Genomic DNA, 23222 nt, shown 5'->3' with positions numbered 1-23222 from the left:
GCAGCCATCACTCTTCCCACATGTCGTATTAAACAAATTAGTAGGAGCATCTAATTTGTTGGTAATAAAAATTCAACCCATGTATCCAAAGATTGTAAAACTAAAATGGCCACTAATAAATAAAACATCTTTGGATTCTATAGTTGAAAGATTTTATGTAGCGTAGAATTAAAAATCTAATGATGAGAGGGATGAAGCATGGCTGCAGACACATTAAATGCTGCGTTGCTAGGCAACGCTGTGGTTGTTTGTGTTTCCCGGACAGGAAGCCCACGGTGAGTTTCGCTCACCTGTCTGCACGTCCTCCTGTGAGTCTTCGGGCCCAGCGAGGTTCTCGGTGTAGAATCGTAGCGTTTCCCTCCTCACCGTCCTGCTGAGCTACTTAAACTTTTACAGCCTGAGCTGATTACATCCTGTTGTGACTGCAGCGCCTTAATGGTCATAAACAGCAGAAAGGTGCTGCACACTTTTTAAGCGAGGCGTATTAAAATAGTTCTGGCTGTGATTCATTCTTGCGTTTATAGTGTTATTCTAATGCCAGAGCCTGATGATGCAGTAACTATTTTTCTGCGCCGTTCATTACTCTTCTGTTTACTCTATGACAGCGCTGTCAGGGCTGCAGGCCTCTTATTATACTGGTCAGCTGTTCTTGTTATCATGTTGACCCCTGTGTTTGCCATTGTCTGGATTATTAACCCTCCTCCCCTACCTTTTTTTTCTAAATGAATATGACCATACAGAGAATGCATTCACCTCTTTTGACCTTTACCTATTTTGCCATTTGTGTCTGAAATGATTCCTCACCAGCATTTTTACTGTGAAAGCTCATAAACTTTGTCCTCCTCCATTTGCTCTGTTTATCCCTTTGCCTCTGCTGCCTGACTGTGTATTCCAATGCATAGTGTTTAACAGTCTGCCCAGTTTCTCAGGGGTTTGAGCGGTAATTATTACTTTTCTTCTATAGCAAAGGGAACATTTGTAGGGCAGGAAATAAACAAATTGCAGAAAAACTAGTCAGATGTTCAGTGTTGCCCGCCGTCGACAGGCGCAGGTGCAGGACTTGATTGGCTGTCTAATGGGCGAGCTGGCTTGAAAGGCATCGGAACCACCTGGTTGTGTATGTGTGTGACAGAGTGTCGCTGCGTTTGCCATTGCTTGTGTTAATTAGGCTATTATGAGGATGGTATGTGCTCATTAAAGATAGGAGACTCACAGGGGCCGCTGTAGCGTCCAACATAAAGCCAGAAAGGGAGCAGAGAACGTGCAGCACTTAATTTGTCCTCTTGTGAACTGAGTGGACAAACCTTTCAAAGAGCCTTTGAACCGGTTATACCACACACTCAGAAATTCTGCCCTGCTTTGTGATAAGGAAAATCTGCCTCACAATCACACTTCCATTTCCACATCCTTGAAAATTACCACTGAAGAAAATACTGTGAGTTTTATCATTAAGAGGATATTCGTTTTTACTTGTTTGCTTATTGTATTTTTTTTTCCTGAAGTGATTCTTGGTCATTTAGAAAATGATTGTTTCATTACTGGAGCCGCTGCTTGCGCTGAAGCTGGTCTCCTGAGGCGCCGGGTTCCAAACAGGTGCCGTGTCACTGCCAGGATTTGGGATTTCTGGCTCGAGGATCGAGCGTTTAAAACTACAGGGTGGTGTTAGAGATGCTAATCCACTAGTCCTCCTGTGCGCCGGGTCCGGCCCACCGCTGCCTCGCTCTCTCTCTCTCTCTCTGGCGGCAGCTGCTTGGCATGCGGTGATGCGTCCTCTCCACCGACATGACTAATGCACGGAGAACACAATATATCTGCCACTTAAAACCAGCTCGATGCGTGTGGGCGACAGTGTTCTCACATTTGCCTTTTGTGCGCGCCTAATAAAATGATTTCATCCTTAAACTAAATATACATAAGCCCGGATTATAACGTATGATAACGGATCAAATACACGGCGTAAACAGCCGCACGCGCCGACGTGCGTCCATTTTGTCTTGGTCCCACACCTGATGAGCGTCTTTAAGTGGCGCTGCTGAGATTCCCAGGGTCTGCTGATGTTCCATCATAGCGTTCCCTCTCACTGAGCTGGCACCTCGCCACAGGGCTGGTCACGCTAATAAAGACCCTTTGAACTGAACTGAATTGACTCGAGACATGTGGAAAAAGGGGGAGGAGATGGAGAAGAAAAAACAGAAAGGGAAATTGAATCGGGAACAAACACTAAGAGAAAGAAAAAGATAATGAAAGGTTTTGTCCTGCAGGTAAAGACCTGCCAAGGTACGAAGCTATAAAGTGTTCTTTTCCCCCCCGTCACCTGTGCTAACTGTAATACATAAAGGCAGGCTGAATGTGGGCTCTGCATAAGGGCGACGACGTCCTAAAATAAGGCTCCTTTTAACCTTCATTTTAACTTTTGTGCTCTTTTTGAGGGGACATTTGGCATTTTGACATCTGGCATTTAAAAGGAGTGGTCAGTAGATTTCACTTTGGCATTTTATTGGTATTTTCTTCTTGGGCAGCTACACTAAAGCTAAAATGTGAGGAGAGCTGAACCCAGCTCTGGCTCCAATGTCAGTGCTGGACCGTTGCCAGACTTTATATTATTCCATCATCTCCAGTCCTGCTGCACCTCTAACTGCTCCTTCAATGCCTCCTGCAATCTTCCAGTTTTAGAGCCACAACGCTGTATAACGCTACTGCAGGTTTTAAAGCGTAACACACCTCTTCTACGTTTCAGGACAACGCCAGCGTTGCCCGTGGAGCCTTTTCTTCCATATCGGCAAAAAGGCTATCATAAGGACGGAGTTGATTGACATTCGAACGGTCACTTATGGCAGAGCCAGACATCCTGCAGCAGGATGAAACCTGCGGCTTGTGTGCGTTAGTTACTTTACCACTGATAAAGCAATGTGACATCTTGTGTGTGGGCCTGCGGCAGCGTCGGCCTGCGGAGGCTGTCTGGTCCAACTAATGAGGATGTGGAGAGAGGTCAGCGACGATCGCCAATCTAAATACGGACCTTGATTTGACTTTAACACTGTGTCACAGTGTGTCACTGTGTGTCACTGTGTGCATGTGTGCGCTCGGAGGTGATGTCCTCCCACCTCCATGCTGTTGTGTTATGACTAGCGTCCTCGCTCCGAGCCCACTGTCAACAGGAGGTGTCATGCGCGCGGCTCAGCCGTCAGCGCACCGCTGGCCGCGCTCCGGACGCTGACGGAGATGGACACGTTTGAATGTGCACAGATAAACACATCTCTGCCGCCGCGTTGTGAGGCTTTCTGCACGCGTAAACGAATCCAGGGCGTTCGCAGGCACAGTTTTCCGGGCGAGCGTTGGAGGCGCTACGGCGTGGGTCCTGTGACGCCACTTCCTGTCTCCTGTCTGGTCATGAGTGACATCATTTACACCTGGTCTCCATTTCTTCCACCGCAAACGTTGGTTTGTTGCTCGTCTGTTACTGGGTTGATGTGTATCATGATTTCATTTTGTGTCTGAGCTATTGTCTTGCAGTGCAGCGATTGATTGATGTATTATGTTTGTGTGACCTATTAACTTATTTTGTAAGTCTTTGCATTCAGGTCCTCATTCTTTTGGTTTTAACTGTGATTCACTGGATAGATGGATAGATAAAATAGATTGAGAAAAATGTGCAAAAATGGAACACAAGACCTATTTATTTATTGTTCCTGAAAGAAACCTGTTAAGGAGTTAGTTCGAGTGTCGGCCTCTTAATGTGTTCGTCCCCTCGTTGGCCTCTCTATCGACAGCGTTGGGAAGAAAGTTGAGTACGTGAGAAAGCTTAATCAAACTGTATCTACCAGTATCTATTACTGGTACTATCACCACTCTCCTCCTTCCTGAGACAGATCCGTTTCCACGGCCGTTAAATCCAAAAGTTGATATTTCCTCAACATTTACACATTTGTGTGTACAGTATTTGTAGCAGATACCGTTTCTCTGTGTGCTGCATTATAGACATGTTAGCAGGACACACTGGCCTTAATTACTTGCTTCAACTTGGTGTTTTGCGCTTCCAGGAAGTCTGTAATTTCCTCTGCTCAGCAGGACCCACAACGAGCGCATGTCTGTCTAATGTGGCATGCAAAGAACTGTTTTGGCGCGCGATCGCTGCTTTAATACATGGCTTAGCGGCCACAGCGGAGTTGTTAAACAGTATTGTAACGGAATGTTAACCAATAGTGTCGCGCCAGCAGGCCTCACTGTGAGTGTAGCTGTCAGGAAGAACAGGAGCTGAGCCCCACGCTGGGACCTGTTTGGGGCTCGCACCAGATGAGCAGCCGATGAAGAAGACGGCGCCACAAGAACAGATTTCAACACGAGCAATTCCCCGAGTTGTTTTTGAAAACACTTCCTGGGTTGAGGGAAAACACTGGCGTCGGTATTGATATTGTGCACATTTTTGGATGCTAATGGGGGCGCTTGTCGCAGCCGCGCGGCTCATGCTGCTCAGCTCCAACGCGGGCGTTTCGGTTTCCCCGTGACGCGCGCTCGCTGCTCTGAACGGCCGCACAGTCGCAGCTCTCGCATCCAGATGCTGCCCCACCATCTTGTAAGTAGTTTGTCAGCAGTTTATGTTTTAACCCGCAGCTTGGCCTTGAGATGGGATCATTTGAGGCTTATTCACTTCAGTGACATCAAGAGTGACACTTCCCTCTACGCCTCCGCATACGGTGCAGAGTGAGGAGGCTTCACTTTGTCATATTTACAGGCATCTCGTCGTCTTTGAAGGCATTTATTGCCGCTTGACTGGCCTTTATTGTACAGTATATGTGTTTAGGTTGCTTCCACGGCTGCAGGACTGCGATAGCTCCTGGCACCGAAGCAATAATGAAAGAAATCCCTCTCTTTTTTTTTTTTTGAATCACTGCTTCTCATATGATAATAATATGTGTGTACGGACGTTGGACCTGCTGGTCAATCATAGCAACTCACATAGCAACAAGACCTGCGTAGGACAACTGAAATAGACGGGATGAATCAGTAGCAGCGCTTCACTGGCGGCAGCTTCCTCTCCTTGGCCATGATGGCGCCTTTGTGATCGGTGATTGTCAGCTCGTCCCCACGTTCCCTGCCAAGAAACAGCGCCGCGAACAAAGGAATCCAATTAGCAGTTGGAATAATTCAGAGGACTAGCCTCGATGCGTGGTTGCTGTTTTCTAAGAGCCTTGACTTGTGAAGCTGTGTACAAACAGGAGTGGACGCGTCAAGCGGCCGGAGGTGAGCGACTCGGCAGCGCGTGCGGTTGAGACGGGTCGTGGACCCGGCGCCGCTGACGGACGGGTCACACGGGCCACAGGAGCCCCAGTGGGGCCACATGGATGCACGGTACCTGGTCAGAGGAGGCGGGCAGGTGCAAGGAGCTCGCCTCATGTTCCGCCGGCCCACGAGCTTCCCTCCATTAAAACGTGGCGGGGCGTCGCCACGCCAACCAGCTCACCGCGAGGAAGGGGGTTTCGACAGACGAGCGCGTGCGAGGCCGCTGTGGGGCTTTTGTTTGCGCGTCGGGCCCAAGTCCTGCATCACTCATTCCGCCGTGGCACATCGAAGAGACAGGAGCCGACGCAGCTGCCCGTCGACCATATATGGCCCTTCCTGGTTTAGCCCATTAAAGAAAGTAGGACAGAGCTGGCTCCTGATGACCATATTTGGCCGAGTGCTCTGTCCCCTGCAGCCATCTTGCCTGCCTCCGCCGCGTGCTGCCAGGGCGCTGCTGCTCAGCTCCTTTCCCGCCGCGTCTCCTCCCCCTTCTGATTTCCCTTCCTACTTACAGGACACGCTTTTCGCCCCCCGTTCAGCATCCTTTCTTCTCGCCTCGTCCCCTCCTCACTCCTTTTTGCCCTTCTCCCCCACTCATCCTGTTGCTGACGTTCCGTCTTTTCTTCCGCTCGCCCTCTGTCTGCCCACTTTACCTCCCCTTTATTGCTGCTTTTGTTCTTTCCCTCCTTCCTCTGCTTCTCATTTCTCCCCTCTCCCCCCCCCCCCCCCCCCCCCCCCCCCCCCCACAGGAAGCTGTGCTCATCCAGCTTCGGTCCAGTGGTTGTGTGCAGGGAGCCTGGTGTGCTGGCCCCCGGCCCCAGCCCGGGGCCCCCGGTCGGCCCTGCCGCACGATACGCGCACGTTCATTAATTCATTAAGGCACCGACACTTTCCTTTGAGTCTGCACGTATCTGTTGACGCCTGCGCGTGTGAATGTACAGTGTGGCAGCGCGTTAACACTCACGCAGCCACATTCTCCACCTCCTGGCAGTGGGTTTGATCGCCTGGAAAATGAATACTAAACGCAGGGCAAAATGGCTGGCAGGGATCACCTTGGCTGTGCGCGGCTCACTGCTCTGTGCAGGCACAAACCTGGAAAACCTCCGTCCCCGGCTCCTCACGCGCGTATTTTTAGCCTCCTTTAGCTGCTTGAGGAGGAGGCACGAAGTGAGTGCTTTGGTTGGAGTCGAGAGGAGGCGGCCGGCCCCGTGCCCCGGCTGTAGCATTCCCTCTGAGCTGTCAGTCTTCCCTCTCTGTCTCAAATTGAAAGGAAACACATCAGGCAGACGCGCGTACAGTGCAGCCCCCAACATTTAATTTCCCCAATTGTTTGGAATCAAAGGAGGAGAAGCAGATCACGGAGGACTGGGCCAGCTGGGAACCAGTCTTCCTGAGGCTAAAAGAAACAGTCTGCAATGCAGACACACCCACACACACACACACACACACACACACACACACACACACACACACACACACACACACACACACACACGCATCCCCTGCTACTTGATTGCATTTCATCTATCATGTGTCAAACGAGGAATTTCAGACCGAGTTTTAACACTTGTGTCATAATTAATAATGTGATTCTGCTGCGTTTACATATAACCTTGACGAACCACCTCTGATTTGAGCACAGAGGCCTCGTTAAACACATTTTAGTTTTGAAGAGAAATGCTGCAGGAATAAATCCAGTTGTTTCAATATAATAATCCAGTCTCAAGGCTGGACGTTGCGTCGTGGCATTAATGAGGTTGGGAGCGTTTCAGTTCGTTTCATTCTGAGCGCTATCGGCAGACGCGGATGCGGGCGCGCATGCGGGTTCCCACTGGTGCACCTCGCTGTTTTCAGAATGCCAAGCATTAGCAGCACCTCCGTTGTCGGAACGACTTGGCAGCATCCTCTCAAAGCAAAGAGAAAGAAGGTTCGAGTTCATCTACAGCGAATAAATAACAATTAAAGGCCCGACTGTGTGTCCGCGTGTCTGTGTGCGGCGGCGTCCTGCTCTGAGTGTTTACAATGCTGCCGTCTGTGTGTTTATGTGCGATTATGAATCTTTTCATGCGCATGAGACGTGTTCGTAGCATGGTGGGAGTGTGCCCGTGTCCAACTGTTTGTGTTTGTGAGTGGGCAGTGTTTGCTTCCGTTATCAATCCGGGCCAGACGACAGAAGCCCTTTAGTGGAGAGTTAGTTCAGTTTAGCATGAAGATGAGGTTCGGTGGCCGGCGTGTGCCAGCATTACGTTGCCGAGTGCTGTTTTGCATTGTGTGTGTGTGTGTGTGTGTGTGTGTGTGTGTGTGTGTGTGTGTGTGTGTGTGTGTGTGTGTGAGATCTTTGATGTCAGCTGGTGGCTGCTACTGTTTGCAGATATGAGCGTTGAGTAATCACATAACACAATCACTCTGATCTATTCCTGAACCTCTGCCATTATATATAGCATTCTTCTCATCCACCCACAACCTCTCTATTCCTCTCTCTTACAAACACGTTTTCTTTTTTTTTTCCTCTATTTTTCCATCTCTCCTCTGCCTCTGACACTCCCCATCTCTGTCCTCTATCTCCTACTCCCACACTCACTCCATCTCTGCGCTTTGTTATATATCGTTGCTCTCTGGTGTTCGTCTCTGGTCTCTCTGCATTTTTCTTGTCATGTCTCTGTTTTTATCCCCAGTGTCGTTGCAGCCGCTGTCCCCGAGCCCTGTACTCCCCACCACTGACACCTCCCGCCTCCCCAGACTTCTCTGCCCCTCATCCCCCCACTCACCCTCCAACATTCCTTGTTTACCCTTGCCGTCCTCCTCTCCTCCCTTTTTTGCCTTCCATCATACGTGTGCGCTGTTGGAGGGGGAGTATTGATTGCACGCTTGGCTGACAGGAGCAGTAATGGACGACTTGGAGCGAGCGTGTGTGTGTGTGTGTGTGTGTGTGTGTGTGTGTGTTTGGGGGGGGTGGTTAAGCAACAGTCAAGGCAATAATTCACCTGACCAGGCGTACGGCAGCACGCGGGAACAACTTGACAGGCTGCATTTGAAAGCAAGTGAGCCAAATATAGGGCAACTTTCAAATCACTCCTTCCGTCGTGAGGGCGACGTGTCGTTGACCAAGTGCACGTGAAACATTGGCAGTAAAGCAGATGAGCGCGAGTCGCTCACTAGTTTACCGTCGTGTTATTCTGTTTGCCATTTGTCTCTTGTGACATCAAAAGCATTGAGTTTCAAACACGGTGCACTTTGTTGTTGCCAAATCAGGAGCCCAAATCCTCAACAGTCGCCGCTGCCGTATGGAGCATCGCACTAAGACATACACTGCAGTAAAATGCTAATATGGGTGATTCAATTAAAACTATGTCTTTTTCATTGCACATATCTCCATTTTGGGGCTTTTTGTGTCCACTCTTTTATGGATTATTATGGCAGCAACGAGCAGACTCTCCCTTCTCTCAGGCACAGTTTTGGACGTTGCCATAATGATTGCACAACTTCATGCAGCAGCTACTTTGACAGAGGAATGGATTTTGTTTCATGGTGCTGATCTAATGGACAGAGTCTGTGACATTTGGGTTGAGGCAGAGTATCATTACAAGTGCTGGACATATAGAAGCTCGACTGACGTCCGTCTGCTGGAAACGGAACATGACTGGATGCACACTAGCGCAATGTGTGAGATGACTGTTAAACAACTCAAATGATCACCTGCTCTCATAAATGCCTGTGAAGTCATATCACAGGATGCATCACTTTCATGCGCAAACCTTTTATTTATGTAAATCTCTGTAAAAGCAGCCATTTGCATGAAAAGGTTGTACAGTACATCAAATTCATAAATAAATAGGCAATTAGATAAACACACTTTTCTTGTGCATAATTATCCTAAAGATGATCAAGTATCATGAATGAGTGATCATAATTAGAGATGCCATTTGTAAGCTGTATGAAAAATGAATGTGGATCTTTATAATTTGGTAGTAAGTTGTAGAACTTCTAACGCTAATGTACCGTGGGCTAACGAAATGTATTATGCATTTATTCACCAGTGCTTGGTATTAATTTACTGAACAATGGAGCAAACAAATGCTAATCCAGCATTAAATATAGTGCCATTGCATAAATATTCCAGCGGACGTTGCTTTTAGCATGTGTTACCGTGTATTAGCAGCGGAGGAACAACCAGCAAATTTACCATGTGAAAGCTGAGCTGAATGTGGCGCCGCGGCGTTTGACCAGTCGGTGACAGACTAAATCACTTAACTGGCCACTGACACACACACACACACACACACACACACACACACACACACACACACACACACACACACACACACACACACACACACACACACACACACACACACTGAGTGAGCTGAATTTCTGCCACAAATAATGGTGTTTTACTTTTTGCAGTAAGGCCGGTCTCTCCTGCTGGTGGAGGACATTAAATATTGACTTTTAGATAGAATGAAGGCCCCAGTGGCAAGAAATTATTCATCATTTGTCAGACGCAATGTTTTGATCATCTTACAGTAGCTGTTGTTGTGGGTCAGGCCTCTGACCTCTGCTTTGCTGCTGACCTTGGACTAAATCCTGTCGGGCTGTGGCTAAGGGAAGATAAACCACCTACTGTAACCTACAACAAAGCATTCTCATACCTTAACTTACCATTTCCTTTAAACCATATAATTCTCTATGACTATTTACTGAATGCTGTGTAACATTGGATTTCCATAAATTGGTCGAGGCAGACATCTGATGCAGCCTGACAGATATTAACACACACAGTAATATGCTTCATGCGTGATGTAAAAAGTAGCCCCTAGAACCTAATCTGGGAATTCTGTGGCTGGCGATGCATTTAACAGACCTAATGCATGTTATTCAGATCCGATGCAGCACCGTGTTTTGGAGCTGCTCAGTCACTACACATTTCTGTATTTTGCCGGACCCCGCTGCTCGTCCCCTTTCCCCTCACCAGTCAGTCCCGATCAACTCTAATAGTCTGATGGCTCTTCTTGAGCGGAGATAACCAATTTTTGATTCAGTCATGGGTGACGGAATTATAAAACATTTCCGGGAGTCACGCAACATATTTGGGCAAAGTGTGAAATAGTTTTTAGGGGAATGGGATTTTAATAAATTTCACCATTAGCCCCCGGTTAGGCCACAAATCTAAAAACCTAATTATATGACTAATTTGATCTGATTAATACAGTATATATCACAGTCAGCTAAATGACTCAGCAGCCTAACATCAGTCAGGCAATTTAATTTGTATACTATAATTAACAACTAATTACAGTAAATTAAACTTTTAATTTACAATATGTCATTCTAAACTGCAATATACGCGCAGTCTTGATTAGTGTAATAGACATTTCTGATGAAAGGCGGTTTTCACACGGAATATTATTAGCGATATTATTGTATTGAGGGTCTTAACCTTATGATTCATGACTTAACACACACCGAATCCTAAAAAATCTTAATTTTCTGTCTGTTGCATCCCTCAGCGCTGTGACATTTCATCTTGTCCAGACGCTGTGGGATCCGGCGCAGGACATGTTTTTGCTTGCATTTGCAGTGAGCTGGGCGAAGAATGAAAGACAAATGGAACAGAGGGATTGACATCGGCCAAGGTCATGAGCTATATTCATACCCATGTTGCTTTCAGCATGAGGCACAATAAAAAAACAATCCCTCAGGCTTCATTGTGTTATCCTATCGCTTCTGTGACCTTTTTAAAATGGATGATGCTGTTTTCTTTTTCTTTTCCCTTGTGCTGATGTGAGACAGTTTGGACCAACTAAAAGAAAACATGTCATATATCTTATCCCTCTTCACTTGTGCTGGTTTAATGAAGTCTCATTTAAATATTTAGATAAGTCGTAATCTATCCACCTGACGGCCTCTTGTTTGTTTTTTGTTACAGACACGTTCAGGAATCTGAAGTGAGCTATTTTGAATTGTTTGTTAATATCAGTATTAATTTATTTGTAGATGCCGTGTTTAGAAATAGTTTTTGTTGACAGTCAGATGTTCCTGCTTCACACGAAGGCCACAGTCGGTATTATCTATGAAGACACAGACTCCACATTGTCGCTGAGTCAACTCAAATTGGCCCTGTCTTGTGTCGCATGGCATTATTCACAGCTTATATTCACCGTCTGGCACTAATGCAGCAGTTCTCGGCTATTTTTGCAACAACATCAAAAGTGAAATGCGTTTTTTTTTCATGCGTTTATTTCATGCCTCCTTGAGAAAACAATGCCCAATGATAAAACGCGGCGTGGACAATGTAATTACTACATTTGTTTTCAAATGAAGGCATCATTTGAGGCTTTCGCCTGTTTGACTTGATGTGCACCCATGCAGCCTCAACTTTAGCAGAAAAGCACTGGTGAAATGTTTAAATGAGCTCAGATTTAGTTGCTTAGCGTGAGTTTGACCCTCGTCTTCCTCAATACGATACAATATGATTATTGTGCTGCTGCCTGAAAACAGTGGCTCTACATATTTGGGCTTTGTAAAGCTGCAAGTGAATCCTTTTATTTATTTATTTCTTCTTTTCACATGTTGAACCGAGTCTAAGAAGTGCAGTCAGAGAGAATTTGTCTCTCGCCTGGGGCAGCTGAAAACAAACCAAATTTGAACATGCTGCTTTCTGCAGAGCAAATTAGTACAGACGAAAACACAAACCAGAAGCCCCACATGGAAACGTGAATCACTCGTGTGCGTTCACAGCCCTGCGTTGCCCCGTCGCTTTCTCTCTTCTGGTCTCCCTCCGTCGGCGCTGATGGCGGACGCGGTTGTCGTTGGCAGAATCGGACCAGTTTAATCAGGGTGGACACGCGTCGTACAGTGCAGTGCGCCCGAGTCAGGCGCAGCGTGCTCACTTCCTCCCGGTCACGTAGCAAAGGCACATTCATGCTCCCGCCTCCCGCTGCTGGAGCACAGTCAATCACACGCGGAAAATCAGGCTCTGCAGCGGCTACGAAGCTGTGCCTCACATGACCAGTAGGTTCTCACCCCCCGATCTCTCATTTACCTGTTCCATCACCGGCTCCCTCGTACAACCCCCCCCTCCCCTCCCTTTCATCCTCAATTCTGTTGCCATGGCAGCAAAACCTCACAATGAGCGAAGGAGAGAGACAGAAAGAGGGAGAGACAGAGCAAATGCCATCTGAGTCATTTAATCCACAACCTGTGTGTGTGTGTGTGTGTGTGTGTGTGCGAGCATGTTGTGTACGTCCATGTATCTGCTGTGTGTGCGTGGTGCGTGGGAGTCTAAGTGGGAGAGCTGCGTGGTGACGGTTCATGGGTTCATCACATACAGTACTGTAGCTATGGTGGAGCGAAGACAAGCGCTCTACCTTTGTCCGTCTCTCTGCATGTACAGCGCTGCTTCCGTTTTCTAATCCGTGTCCATTGTGAGCCTGCGGTTGTTTTTAACCCCCCCCCCCACGGCATTCACAAACGCATGTATCGAGACGCTTGTACGCCCTGATTGAACAAACTGAACTTCAGACTCGCTTTCAAGATGTGACAGAGTTTCTGCTACTTTGTAGTAAAGCTTCTTATTGAAGTCTTCTGCGTTTGTGTTGAGGTGAATCGCACACAGGAGCTCCGTGCGCTGAGTAACACGGGCTCCGATGCCTTTGCTCCAAGTCACATTGAGTCAGATTTATTTGAATAGCCAAGTACAACATCCGAACTCCCCTGTGCTCCACACTCTCTAGGAAGACAAGAACCATTATATTCACACAGGCGCAGACAAACTTTTACCACATAAGTGACATAAAATTGGAAGAAACCTCAGGAGAGGAAGTTCAAAAAGACTTTTAACAGATATTTTAATATGTCAACTACTAAAGTGCTGCATGTAAAGTGTATGAGATGATTCTGTAATGAAATCATATGATCCTCTGGGTGAAAGCGACAGCGTTTCCCATCCACTCTGATGTCTGGCTGAACATAAATTTAACCTGACAGTGCTCCACTCACTGACACATTGTTCTCTTTGCAGCACCATGTGTAACATGAGTCTTAAATTTGCAAGGCTTTGTTCTGTATGCAAATTCTCCCTCTCTAAACAAGCCAGGGGACCAGTGAGTTTTACATGAGCCTAATTGCGAATAAACTGCCGCTATTCGAATCGGGGGGTGGTACAGCGCTTATTCGTGAAGCAAGGCTGAGACGCAGCAAACAAGACGACGCGTGGACACAAAGGCGAGCGCACAGCCCATGTTCTTTGAACCTTCTTTAAAGTGTGTGTGTGTGTGTGTGTGTGTGTGTGTGTGTGACATGCTCGGATGTGACAGTGTCAAAGGAGCACGGTGGTTCCCCAAGCAGGCGGTGTCACTGACTGAGGGCCTCTTTGTCAAGGAGAACACTGGGAAGAATTTATCCATGTCCAATGAGAAGGAGCGAGAGAGAGAGAGAGGGGGGGGGGAGCGGGCAAGTGGGGAGGGGGGCAGAGAAGGGGAGTGTAACAGAGAAAGTGCACTGTCGAGATTGAAGAGACCGGTGAGAGCGAAGATAGCGGGAGAGGAGAGAGAGGTCAGTGAAGAGACAGGGGCATAGAGTGTTCCTGAAGAAGGAGACAAACTAGATAGAGAGGAGCCACGGAGGTAAAGGGGAGGATGGAGACGGGGGAGGGGGGTGAGGAGGGGGGGCAGAGTGTACGCGGGCCTCCACGTATCGGCAGCAGGCGCCCAGCGGCCCCACAGCCCGACACTGGAGTTCACTGGGGTCAGACGTCACTACGTCAACGCCCGCATCTCCGAGCAGGAACGATGCCGAGAGGCTCCAGCGCTTTGTCGCCTCTCTCGCATCGATGCTGTGTTTTCTGTTGCGAGTTTTGAAGCCGTTGTGTTGGATGGCGCTCTCAAATGTCGTACCCATTACTAGAAGAGGAAGTCTTCAGGGAGACGAGCGTTCACCGCCATCCGCTTCACAGGGTTCTGTTTATTACGCTCGTCCTTGATTTCATTTTTCACCAAAGCTGTTTACAGCATTTTACTGATGGCTGCATTTTACACGGTTTAGTTGCGTCCTGTATCCTCACATTACGAAGACACTGTTGTTGCTCCAGATGTTGAACTCGGCCTCTAAAGCCTTTAACACGGAGCACGGCGGCAACAAAGAGAGGTGAGAAACCAAAGTAATCACCGAAAGCAGAACCAGAGAGTCAATATAGCGACCGGTGAGAGGAGACAAAGGTGGAGACGGAGGGAACAGATGACGAGCGAACGCTGAAAATGCTGAGTCAGCGCGAGCGAGAGCTCTGACGCTACGAAGCAGCAAACGCCACAGCAACTAGCGGGAGGTGAGCGAGGCCCCGGGTACTTTTCCACTCCTCCGCACGCAGCGACCGCACCGTCCGGAGGGCCCGGCGTCCCCGCAGCCGATTAATTGAGGCGAACGGCGCCCGCGTTGCGTCACGGCCGACGGCGGCGTCGCCTCGAATCCGCCGCCGTTCCACCCGCAAATTCAATTATGCCGGCGATTCATCCCTCCATTATGATAACTGTCAGATTTTCTTGCGTCGTACAATGAGGCAGGGGAGGGAAAACAAATGATTTGCCAGCCCCCCCTCCCCGGCAGGAGCCTACCCCGCCTCCCCCCCCCCCCCCCCCCCCCCCCCCCCCCCCCACCCCCCCCCCCCCCCCCCCCCCCCCCCCCCCCCCCCCCCCCCCCCCCCCCCCCCCGGCTCCCTCTCTCGTCTGACTTCTGTTTGTCGTCCTCCGCATCCCTCTCTCCTTCCTCTGCCGTCGCTCATCCTGCTTCCTCTGCCTCGCGCTCCGTTCATCCTCTGCTCGTCTGCCTGAGGGTGCGGGGCGAGATAACGTTCCCTTGTTCCTTTTTTTTCTCTTCATCCTCTTCTTCATATCTCTTCCTTCCCTACCTCTCTCCCTCCGTCCTACTCTGGCCCTCCCTTTGCCTGAATCCCCCCCCCCCCCCTCGTTCCCTCGTGCTCTCTCCAGATAATTAAGATCTCTGATTTTACGGTTTTCTCTTTTTATAATAGGCATTGCAGACACTATGAGCAAGGCGCCAAATCTCCAGCGCAGACGCACACAAACACCACAACAAACACACAAATGTGCAAATGACTTTCTACACACCGAGATGAATGTATGCACCAACAGCCAAATCTCACACTAAGATGAATATCCGCTCGCTCATTCTGCGTTCGGGTTCTGCCTCTCTCTCTCCCCCGTCCCCTCGCGGACGCACTGATCGAGTCAGGATATTTATGTACTTTTGCTTTTGTGTATTCCTCTGAAGTGGCCGCATGCAGGGTGACTTACAGCAGAAAGAAAGTGAGCGAGGGAGGGCTGGAAGCGGCGCTTTCTGTGCAGCTTAGACCAGTCTGGCTCTGCTCAGCCCTCGTGCTGCTCCAGCTCCCTGCAGACGACACCCGACTGCTACAGAGACGCGGACGTGTACTACGACAGCCGCTGAGCACATACAGTACAGCAGCCAGTCTGTGCAGATTAAACATAGCGGTGGTATCTCCCCCTGCTCTCTCTCTCCCTCCCTCCCTGTGTCCCCCCCCCGCTCCCTCCACCCTCCTCTCCTGCTGGAGATAATAACTTGGTTTCTTTCGCACTCCTGCAGTGGTGGAAGTACTCAGATCATTTGCCTAATTAGAATTACTAATGCTGTAATATAACAAGTCTTTGTTACAAAAGTATTGCTTTCCAATTTTAACTACACTACAGGAGAACCAGTGGCACCTTGCACTGAAGGAGCAGAGGTGAACGAACTGCACGCGTGTGATGCACGAGGCAGCAATAAGCACAAAATGCATCATTAATGGAGAAACATAAAGCATGGGTTTATCTACAGTAATTACACGGCCTTGTCACACAACCTGTCCTCGCTGCGTTCTCGGCCGAATTATTATTGATGACTTGCTGCACCACATGAGCTCCGGGGGTAATTTCAGCCACTTGCTGTGCTGCTCGGAGCTTAATCCATAGCAGAGAATCATACTTTAGTTGATCCTTTTTGTTTGTTTGTGCAAACTAACTTGTACATGTCAAATAAACACAGTAACAACACGGCGTTTCCCTCAGTATGCAGTATATACTGCAAGTACCTTTAAAATGATATCTTGGTGCACGGTGGCGCTGTCCCATCTTTCCATCTCTATCTGCCGTTGCGTCTTTCTTTCTGCAGAAACACTTTCCAATCTCTTCTCTCTGTATTCAATTTTGTTCTTTTATTCCCTCGTCGGCCTCAGCCCATTCCCTCCGCTTCTTCTTCTTCTTCTTCTTTTTTTTTCTCCTATCACAGCTTTCCATCTCCTTCCTCTCTCACCCCTCTCACCCCTGCTCCCCGGAGTATAGGTGCTGTAATTTTCTCTGTCTAACGCTGTCAATAGCTCTCGATAACAATAACATAGTACCCCCCCCCTCCCCCCGCTGATGAAGGCATATCCTCACTTAGGGTCTTATTCATCATGAGGCCAATCTGCCTGCAGGTAATAGCCAATCAGAGGGCTCGCGTGCAACGCCGCCGCTCCCGTGATAGGCTCTCCATTGTTTTGACCGACTGCACCTGAGGGCCCCCCAATTCAGCGGCGCTCGATCAATATGGCATCACACTCACACAGGGCAATCATGCACTGTCCCTGGGATAAACACACGGGTCTGAACGAACACACGCGCACGCTTTGAAGAGTAAACACAGGACACGACCGCTGGTTCAGGAGGCAGGCGTACACGCACGCACGCACGCACGCACGCACGCACGCACGCACGCACGCACGCACACACGCACACGTGCATCATCGTACACATGCACACAAATGGGGCAACAGCTTGAGATCTACTGATGCAGTTCTTATTTACCGGCGCATTTGACGTCGCACACTGTGTTGAGCCGCGAACGATTTATTAAAAGCTACGACTGGAAAACAAATCCTCCTACCGCGCGCCTGCTCCCTCCGTGTTGTGTCACATACAGATGGCCTCGCATATGCCCTGCCTCTGTTCGCTTTGAGCCGCCGCGAGCAGAGCGGGAGCGACGCGGCCGTTAGTATTACAAACGTGCACCCGCTCACGCGTTCGCCCGTCCTCTGACACGGCGGCGCCGAGATGAGAGGAGCTGGAAGGGAAGAGAACAAGGTGAATAATTGCGAGGTGGGGAGGTGGGGAGCGTGGGGAGCGCCGGTCTATAGGAGGCGAGGAGGGATTCAAAGCACAAGGTTGCAGATTTTTTGATGTGCCAAGAAACATCAAAGCCAAACAAGTGTTGGAAAGGTGAGAAGGACAAAATAAAGACAAAATGAATATATCGGAGTGAAAAGGCTGGAAAAACACAGACAACAAAGGATGCTGCAGAGTGCACGGAAAGCTCAATCGGCCGCCTTCGTGATTTACAGTGTATGCAGCTTATCTCTGCCCGTCCATGTCGGGGTCAAAGGTCACGCCCGCGCGCGCTTGCGGCTCCGAGGGTCAGCTGTAGGTCACGATTCGAGTCTTTCAGCTGATGAACGGGGGCGTTTGAGACGTCCTCAGGTCAGCGGCTCCCACCACCATCTCCTCCATCACCCCCCCCCTCCCCCAGGTCTCCTTGTCTGTCACCCCACACCCCCTCTCCTCCCCCCGCCTTCATCGCTCCCTTCATCTCTTCATCCTCGCATCGCCCTGTCATGTTGTCAGTCAGAACAAGGCTTTGTCACTCCTTGAGAGCGCTGCTTAGCACCAGTGGAGCTCAGCCGAGTGCTTTTTATGTGTTTGTTTGTGTGTGTGTTTGAAGGTTGGGGTGAGGGTTTGGTTAAGGGAAACATGAAGGCGTGTGTGTAGTGTACAGTCTTGTGTGTATGAGGCAGTTGTGTGTGTGCTTGTGCACCTGCTTCCCTGGGACCCAACATATGGCTGCATGTATGCGTGTTTGTGCGTCTTGTGTCGTACTGTAGTTGTGCGAGTGACTCTGCAGCGACACGTGACGCCACTTGTTGTGATTTTTTACCGTTCTCCACCTCCGGGGATCTCTTGAAGCCTGGATCCCGTCTCATCCAAATGACAGACGTCCCTCGCGAGACGCAAATAGAGACGTATGTAGTGTATTTTATCGTGTGCACGGGACTGGGCTCTGTAATGTGACAGCGAGCATCACGCAGCTGAGTTTACTGTCAAATCACAGGTGCTGTGGCTCTGTGGGAATGCGACGGTGATGGTGGTGGTGCTCTGACCGTCTCCTTATTCTCCGACCTGCAGGTGGTGGTACCGGCGGCCAGCAGACCTTTCTCCATGAGGAGCGGTAGAAGATGCCGGCTCTGCCAGCACTGCTGCTGTCAATACACGTCCTGTCCTTCGTGCTAGTCACCATGCCGCCGCGCTCCCTCAGCCAGGCCCCCGTGCTCTCCTCCGTCCGCATGGGTGAGTCGGCACGGACGGCGACGTCGGCGCACTTTTATTCACGGCGGATTTGTTATCGCTTACTAATTTAAGCGAGGGCAAATCCTTTAATTTCCTCTCCAGTCAGGGGTTGTGATCTCCTGTCAGATTCACTCCTACACACACCATTGTTAAATGATCTTCCACCTCTCACTCCCCCTCATGTCTTTTGCTTGCTCCTTAAATGTGCCTCCCCTCAAGCCGCTCATCTGCTTCTCTATCTCTATCTCTATCTCTATATTTTCTCGTTCTCATTCTCGTTCTCTCTCTCTCTCTCTCTCTCTCTCTCTCTCTCTCTCTCTCTCTCTCTCTCTCTCTCTCTCTCTCTCTCTCTTTACGTTGTGCCTCTCTAGCCGCGATCTTGGACGACCAGTCTGTGTGTGGGCGTGGGGAGCGACTGGCACTGGCCCTGGCCAGGGAGAACATCAACAGTGTGATGGAGGGTCCGGCCAGAGCCCGAGTGGAGGTGGACATCTACGAGCTGCAAAAGGACTCCCAGTACGACACTACAGACACCAGTAAGTGGTGCCAGTGCAGCTTCATACAGTCCAACCCATAAGAGGCTAAAACACACAGACTGGTAAATGTGCATGTTTTAACTACGTGATTATTTTTCTGAGAAGCAAAAAGCTTCAATTCACTCTAACTATAAAACAAGACTGCTGTCACTTGATTAAAAGGCAGTAAGGACTTATGCTGAGTAGTTTTCACATCATTGGAGACCAGTAATGCTCCATTAAACCTGCCTCATTAAAAACAGTGGACCACTGCCCTCCAGTACCAGCACGAAACAGACCAGGACCAAAACAAATCATCAAACACTAATACGGATTAGCACAAGCAAAAAAAAAAAAGAGAAAGCAGCACAGAGGCTGCTCCATTAAAGTTGTATTGATGGGCACAGTTAGGGGTCGGTACAGACACGGGATCTTCTGAAGAACCGGGCCACAGAGGAGATGGAAACCTATTCTGATGGGTCAACGACCCGGCCACAAGCTACTGCCAAAGTGTGCGCCGGGCGGTCGACAACGGCCGCGCACGCACGCCTGCGCACACACACACACACGCGCTGGTTCCCGCGCGCGTCTCTTCGCGAGCGTGTCCTTGACCGGCGGCCAGGAGACTCTGACAGGCGCGTTCGCTCGCAGCGCTTTTTTGGTCTCCGGATCTGAGAGCTCATCATCTTACAGCTATGGCTGCTGGAGACGCGCACGCACACATGCACGCACGCACGCACGCACGCGAGCAGGCGTTTACACATGCACGCATCACACTGCGCACAGCAGCGCACAAAGACGGAGACGCCGGCAGAAGCTGAGGACGACTAATTGGGATGAATTTAAATCTTGAGCCGTGTTTTTTTTTTTTTTGTTCAGAATAAAAGTAAATTCACTGTTGTGGTGCATCTGAAAGCATTTACTGTAATATGAAGGCATGTGTATGGTACAAACACCCATTGTAAGCTATAGGACTCTGTCCCTGAGTCCCCTGCTGGTTCCAACATCTGTCTGTTAGGTTTATTTTTAAAGAACATGTTTTGCACCCCGTCTTTGCTTTGTGTCTCTATTTACTGTAGCTATGCTAAATACAAATCAACAGCCTACAGCAAGTTATCTCACTCCAGCGAAGAGGCTGGGAATAGGGAGGAAAGTTAGCCCGGCTCCTTGTACAGGAAACATATCTACTGTACTACAAGCCCCTCTAAAGCAAATTAATTATTACTTCGCTACGTGTTTGTTTACTCAATACAAAACACACAGGGAGCGGCGGTTCGCAGTATATGGGCGTATATGCTGGAGTATTTCTCCTGGCAACTGTTCAGAGCCTATAAAGTTGTCCGCTATAACAACCCGTGGACGTTTTTATGGTAACAGCAGTTGGGATTTATTCTGTGAGCTTTGGAGGAGCTGGTGCAGATGTTGTTACCTTTGGACAGATCCAGGTCATCTGCTTCTTCCTGTGTCCTCCTCCCTCCACATTAAGGCGAGCCAACAGTGGCGGTGCCGTGTTTATCATATGAGCAGAGACGCCGGCCTTCGCCTCCAGCTCCCACTGAGTGTATTTGCCATGTTAAATTATTCCATTAAGTGTTTCCTGCTTGCTTTTAATTGCCTTTGACCGGTGAGTCTGTTAAGACTATTGATCAGTGACGCGCGCCTCAGGCTGGTCAATCAGTCAACTATAGGACAATGATTATAACCTGATCTGATCAGGACTCTAATATGAGGGTAGGGTGTTCATTCACTGTATGAAACACTAAATCATCTTGGTTGTGACACAGTACCTCGCTTAAACAAAGCGAAACCGATGTTTGGACAGACTATATTGAATAATGGAGACAGTGTTTAATTAATTGGGTTAATACTGCAGTCGTCTAATTTAACAGTTAATGCAATAGACAAAGGTGTTTGTCTGCTTCTCACGTTCATGTTCCTCTACAAAATGGGTAATCCTGCAAAATGCCACTTGTTAATTGGGGTGACAGCTAATCTGTTAATATTGTTTAAATGCCAGAGATATAATGTCTTTAAAATCATTAAAATCAACTGTCTAAACAAGTGAATAACAGCAGAAGGCAACCCGTGGGCTGCCCTGCTGCAGTCCTCGGAGTGTTTATCTCAAAATAAATTTGATTATAATGAGACAGATTGTGCTGCCACAATAGACGCCACGGTTAAAGTGAACTCATCATGCATCCTCTGAGCTTTAGCTGCATTTTAAAGCTCCCTCCTCTCCGCCGGCTGCAGCCGCCGCCGCTGTCAGAGAGCAGCAGAGGGACGCAGCGAGTCTGCAGTAGACGATGTTTATTTCCCCCCTTTTTTCTCCCTTCCAGTGTGTCAGATTCTTCCCAAAGGCGTCGTCTCTGTGATAGGTCCCGCCTCCAGCCCCGCCTCCGGCTCGACTGTCAGTCACATATGTGGAGAAAAGGAGGTGAGAGTGGAGATGAACCACAAACCTGTGCACATTTAGGATGATCACAGTGAACGTGTGTAACGGTTCTGGTTCATTTCTTTTCATGTAATTAACCACCACCCACCTCTTCAGGGTTTCATCCTTGGGTGATAGAGCCTTTCTCTCCTTTGCTGCCTGCAGATCCCTCACGTAAAGATTGGTCCTGAGGAGACTCCGCGCCTGCCGTACCTGCGCTTCGCCTCCGTCACTCTGTACCCTAGCAACGAGGACCTGAGCCTGGCCATCGGGTCCATTCTGCGCTCCTTCAGCTACCCCTCAGCCAGCCTGGTCTGCGCCAAGGCCGAGTGTAAGCGCACGCGCCCGAGTGGGTGTGCACGAAACCGGCCGCTTTGCCGTGCGCGTACGTGCACGTGTGTTTGTCCAAAGGACTCCGTGGGAGTGCTGGCGCTTTCACGCTAATTTGGCGGAAGTGAATGTTTTGCGCCGTTGGACGCGTTTTTCGACAGCGTGGCCGTAAAGTTGTGTGTGTGTGTGTGTGTGTGTGTGTGTCGTCGGTTCACAACACCGCTCCTGTTGCAGCCTCCCCAATTATTACACACACCCCTGTACACGGTGTCGTGGCCGGCTCAGAGGTCTGTTGGCCCAAACCAATTTAATATTCCTGTTTGAAATGCCCTGCACTATTCAGAGAACTTGGCGGATATTTGAATTAACTTGGAAAACTTCAGCATCACATGGGATTCGGGGCTTCGTCACCACGCGTCTGTATTCTATTTGAAAGGACTAAGTTATGGATTCATTATGTGCTCCCCCACCTAGAGGGGCACGAGTTAGAATTATGGGCCAGGTGACGGCTGTAGTTTCAAACCGAGCGTTAGCGGCGCGTGAAGGACGCGCGCCAACTTCCAATCTCCGTATCTTTGTACCGGATCGTCGTTCCCTCTACTTTCAGTCTGTTCCGAGAGGGCGTCGCCAACGGCTCTCACCTCTGCCAGCAGCAGATTTCAAGAATGGGCAATTACGTGGCGAATACGTGGAGCCATTCAGGAGAGCGAGCGCTCCTCGCGTCAGCGGGACGAAGCCGGGTTCTGACAAACAAAAAGCTGTGACATTATGAAAAATGGATTCAATCAGGGACTTCTCTCATTACGTGCCCAGCGGTTAGCGCGCCTCCCGCCGCCTCCTGAAAGTTAGCCCAGTTCCTTGTGGACTTGTCATTTCACTGAACCAAACAAGCTTTGAAGCGGCATCAGACATCATTTTTTTCCTTCTTCCCAGTTTTGATCATCAGCAGATAGGAGCCTTGTCTTCCACCAGGCTTTTCCTCTCGTCTGAAGCAAAGGCAACAGATAGTCTGCTCTTCCGTCCACGCCAAAAGGTGCCGCTTTGCCGGTGAGGAGTGCGTGTGCGTATTATATTTAGCTTGAAGGTGATCTTTGCAAGGTTATCGCGCTCGCAGACTCTGACCCACTTGGCTGCGCTATTTATCGCCATGGAGCTGGTTGCCATGGCTGCAGAATAGGTGCTAACTGCCACTCAACAGTCTTGCTCCACGCTCTCAGCGGCTGTGTGGGTGTATGTGGCACCGTGCGTGTGTGTGTGTTTGATTTTTTTGTTGTTGTT

General features: G+C 49.3%; 1 protein-coding gene across 6 annotated transcripts in view; it reads left to right on the top strand.

Annotated features, from left to right (window-relative positions):
• grik5 (glutamate receptor, ionotropic, kainate 5) overlaps nt 1–23222 on the top strand; it is a 65728-nt gene that overhangs the window by 21459 nt on the left and 21047 nt on the right. For all 6 annotated transcript variants that reach the window (XM_029128314.3, XM_029128315.3, XM_029128313.3 and 3 more), the window contains 4 exons: nt 18507–18668; nt 19040–19204; nt 21520–21617; nt 21780–21945. In XM_029128314.3, the coding sequence (XP_028984147.1) occupies nt 18557–18668; nt 19040–19204; nt 21520–21617; nt 21780–21945 (541 nt within the window). In that variant the 5' untranslated portion in view covers nt 18507–18556. The remainder of the gene's footprint in view (nt 1–18506; nt 18669–19039; nt 19205–21519; nt 21618–21779; nt 21946–23222) is intronic.

Source organism: Betta splendens, chromosome 16 (assembly GCF_900634795.4).
Source record: "Betta splendens chromosome 16, fBetSpl5.4, whole genome shotgun sequence".
Lineage (NCBI taxonomy): Eukaryota > Metazoa > Chordata > Actinopteri > Anabantiformes > Osphronemidae > Betta > Betta splendens.
Note: the sequence above shows the minus strand (reverse complement) of the source record. Positions and strands in the feature narration are given on the sequence as shown.